The sequence below is a fragment of the Nematolebias whitei genome, chromosome 3 (genome assembly GCF_014905685.2).
Source record: "Nematolebias whitei isolate Nwh7 chromosome 3, NemWhi1, whole genome shotgun sequence".
NCBI lineage: Eukaryota > Metazoa > Chordata > Actinopteri > Cyprinodontiformes > Rivulidae > Nematolebias > Nematolebias whitei.
This window is the reverse complement of record NC_056500.1, coordinates 7,173,491-7,176,969: the sequence shown is the minus strand read 5'-3', so window position 1 is coordinate 7,176,969 and position 3,479 is coordinate 7,173,491. Positions and strand designations below refer to the sequence as shown.

The 3,479-nt window shown below is 41.9% G+C and overlaps 1 protein-coding gene across 1 annotated transcript; it reads right to left on the bottom strand.

Moving 5' to 3' along the window:
- Positions 1-384: 384 nt before the first annotated feature.
- Positions 385-2,228, bottom strand: si:ch211-117l17.5 (regulator of G-protein signaling 21). The gene is made up of 5 exons (XM_037674478.1): positions 2,070-2,228; positions 1,692-1,751; positions 1,310-1,374; positions 1,014-1,180; positions 385-845 (listed from the first exon to the last, which is right to left on the bottom strand). Exons 1-5 carry the CDS (start codon positions 2,147-2,149, stop codon positions 657-659), a joined length of 561 nt encoding a protein of 186 aa, XP_037530406.1. The 5' UTR covers positions 2,150-2,228; the 3' UTR covers positions 385-656.
- Between the last annotated feature and the right edge of the window lie 1,251 nt (positions 2,229-3,479).

Genomic DNA, 3,479 nt, shown 5'->3' with positions numbered 1-3,479 from the left:
AATATAGAACAAAAGAGAAACATGCATGTTTTTAAAATATAGTCTAGGTTACAAATAAATGTGCTCATGAAGAGTCCTAGAATGCCTTTTGCAACAAAAGCAGCATTCTGTGCATTTTTTTTAAACATCGTATCAGTTTCTGTTTTTCTTGGTGCTCTCGTCTGATAATTGGGCCAGCTCTGCTGCGACAGCTTATTATTGGTAAGTAGCACTTAAATGTCATAATAACATCCTCTCACACACATTTCCTCTCACATACAGAGTTAATCAAGTGTGACCGTTGCATCATACACCCTGTGTGCATGAAACACCTCTGCAAGGACGATAGGTGTATGGTTGGCTTATGCAGCTGCACATTCAGAGCAGGAATCCGTCACTCTGCTAATTCATTTAAACGTGTTCGTTTGTCCCGTCGTCCAGTGCCAGCGCATTCTATAAAGTTCCAACCATGCAGGTCCCGCTCAGCCTGCAGGAGTGTGGCGTTCTGTGGGAATCCTCTTCATCTTGTGTATGTGCTCAGGTGTGAAGACTGTGTCCGTGTGCTGTACAATTTGATCCTCCTTCGATCGTTGCGTTTCAGTTCCTCCTCCTGGAGGAGCTCAAGCTTTCCAGTTACAGGTTTGAACGTCCTCTCCTCTCTCCTCCCGACCGTGCTTTCATCCGTTCGTGGCGTCAGCAGCAAGGCTATCCAGGAGTGCTCTGTAAACGTCCGAGCGCAGGAACCGCGGGTACGAATCTCTTTCCATCAGCCCGTAAACTATCTTCTGAGCTTCGTCGAAGCAGTGCACGGTGGGAGTTTTGACGTTTCTTTTGATCTGCTCTCGAGTGTGGTAGTCAATGTTGATCTGGAATAAGGCACACGAGCAGGTATGAGGGGATTTCAGTCATACGCAGGAGATGTGAGAGTCAACATCTGAGCTGGTGATCAACATCTTTCTCTCTTTGATTCTGCGTGGTCACAATTTAAGCGAGAAATAAAGTGTGTGTGCAAACATTGTTTAGGCTCGACTTACTTCTTTAGGTGATTCTGCTTTGATGAACTGTTCATAAATCTTTTTAGCTCTTGAGGACATTCGGAATGAAGACTTAATCTTCTTGTAGTCCTCACAGGTGAGCCAGAATTCAATATTCTCGTCACTGTATTCTGATTTGAGGAAGTTGCGAAAAGTTGCCAGTCCATCTAGAAGCAACATCAAGCATGTACCAACAATTTTATATTGCTCTTCAGCTTTTTTTTTTAAATTCAAGTATTCTTTTTCTTAATTTAATTTGAGCTAACTTAATGTTCTGCTTTGGGAAATACACTTACATTTAGACTCAAGAAGCCTTTCCAGTGACTGTGACCATTGTTGGGTATCTTCTAAACTTAGCCTGCTGGGAGGGAATGCAAGAGAGGTCACTCAAACAGAATCTAATTTGAGTCAATTAATAATAACAAAACAAAAAAAAAATCTTCATAAGCTGCGAGAACACTGAGGCAGTCTAGTCATGAAAGCATTAAGATGGGCTTATCAAATTCATAGAAAAAATGTTGGACTCTGGAATAAGCTGGCATACATGTGCTGTGCCAAAGCAAACACGGAGTCTCTAGATCATTTGAATCCTTTCATGATGCCATAGATGGAAATATTCGAGCAGTTCGGCTATTTTTAAACCAAAAAAGATGCAAAACTCTTCACAAGGAACCTTACCTGTCTGGACATGATGGCTGCGTGAACATGCACTGGAGTCGACACATAAAGTTCTTTCCACTGTGTAGAAACAAGAAATGTATGAGTACACACGTTTGATTTACTTCCAGAAAATTAGTTTCCAATAAGTCTGTCAAAGGATGTAATTAGAAAATATGTGGCAGCAAAGTTTGAGGAACTGATTAAAAAAAAAAAAAACAGAAAAAAACCTAAATCATTCCTAATGTTTGTGTTTACTCATTTATTTGTGTGCTATAAGAATTAGAGCAGCGCAAAACAAAAACTTACAAATAAATCCTCCAGTGATAAATGGAAACCTCATCTGGCACCAAGTCAGCACATCTCATGTAAACCCCCATTCAGAGGATGAATACTCACATGGTCTTGTTTCTCCCACTGTCTTCTCTTTCCATGATGATGGGATGTGCGTTGGGTAGTCTCAGAATTAGGCTGGACATTGTTTTGTTAGGTCCACGGTCTCAGGCTCTCGGTCCTGGTCATGCTGTGGCTGAGAGGCACTTCAGAGGGTTCCCTTTGCGATGCAGCTTTTTATAACTAGGTTTTGCTATGGTCTGAGGCTGCTGGGATACCTCAGCAGTTCAACCCAGTCTAAAGAGGAAGCACCCCTTCCTCCTCCTCCTTCAGCTGCTTCTCTCCTCCTACTTCACAGTTAGAAACACACGCTCTCACAATGACGTCCGCACCCCCTCCTCTTGCTGCTAAACTCCCCTTAAGACTTGCTTTTTCTTTTGATGTATTCCCCTCCACTGCCTCCTGTATGTTGTATTGGCAAAACAAACGGCACCCTTTCAGACTGACAACATTCAGTTCTAACGTTATTTTTAGTGTAACAGCGCAGATGCAAATGACAGTAAGAGTGGCTGTGATAGGCAAATCTCCACCTTCTCATATGAAAAGCATAGACAAGTCTGTGGAGTGGGACTGAAACGCATCTACATTCAACAGGAGTGGCTTATTTGCTATTCAAGGATTTCAACATGCATTAAGACTAAATAAAGAAAGTTTTTAGTTGTGGAAATGTATGCAATGTAAGGCCACAGCCTCGTGTGAAAAAGAGGAAACGGCAAATTGATTGCAACAGAGGAGCTCAGCAAGGCAACAGGAAGTCGGAAACACTGGCAGGATACCACGACCTGTCTCCCATGTAAACTATGAAGCTGCTGGGTAAAACGTTCAACAAGACTTAGATATATGTGAATGCATGTGCCAGTATTAGCAGGCTCGTACATTCTTGGAGAAGAACAAACATTTCACATTTCTGCCTGTAAGTTGTACAACGCACGGAGAACTGACAGGGCCGAGGAGAAACAGCCAGGGTCTGCCAGAAATCAACCTGCACGCTGAGAACTTGTATTCTGGGCAGTGCCTTGGCAAGGGACTACTAGCTGATGTTAGCAGAAGGACTGCTGACCTTCACATTTTCTATTTGCTTCAAATCTGAGATGATCCGTCCCAGATATGCTGGCTAGCATTCACATGAATGTTTTGTTAAATGGAATGCAATGCAATGATGTGCTTCAGCATCTGATCCTGAGGTCAATGTGTGCAAAAGCTTCATCTGTGCTAAAAGTGTTGCTGTACTCAGCTTACTTTGATGCTATAAGTAGTATTTGTTACAACAGATTAAAAAAAAGTGAAAAACATTTGTAAAAATTGTGGCATTTTCTGTTGTATTTTATTGTGATGGCTTCATTCAGTTAGTTTACAAGGTGGGTTGAGAAATAGGTCTATTTTCAGTTTTCACCCAGAAAAATATACAGTGTCTTA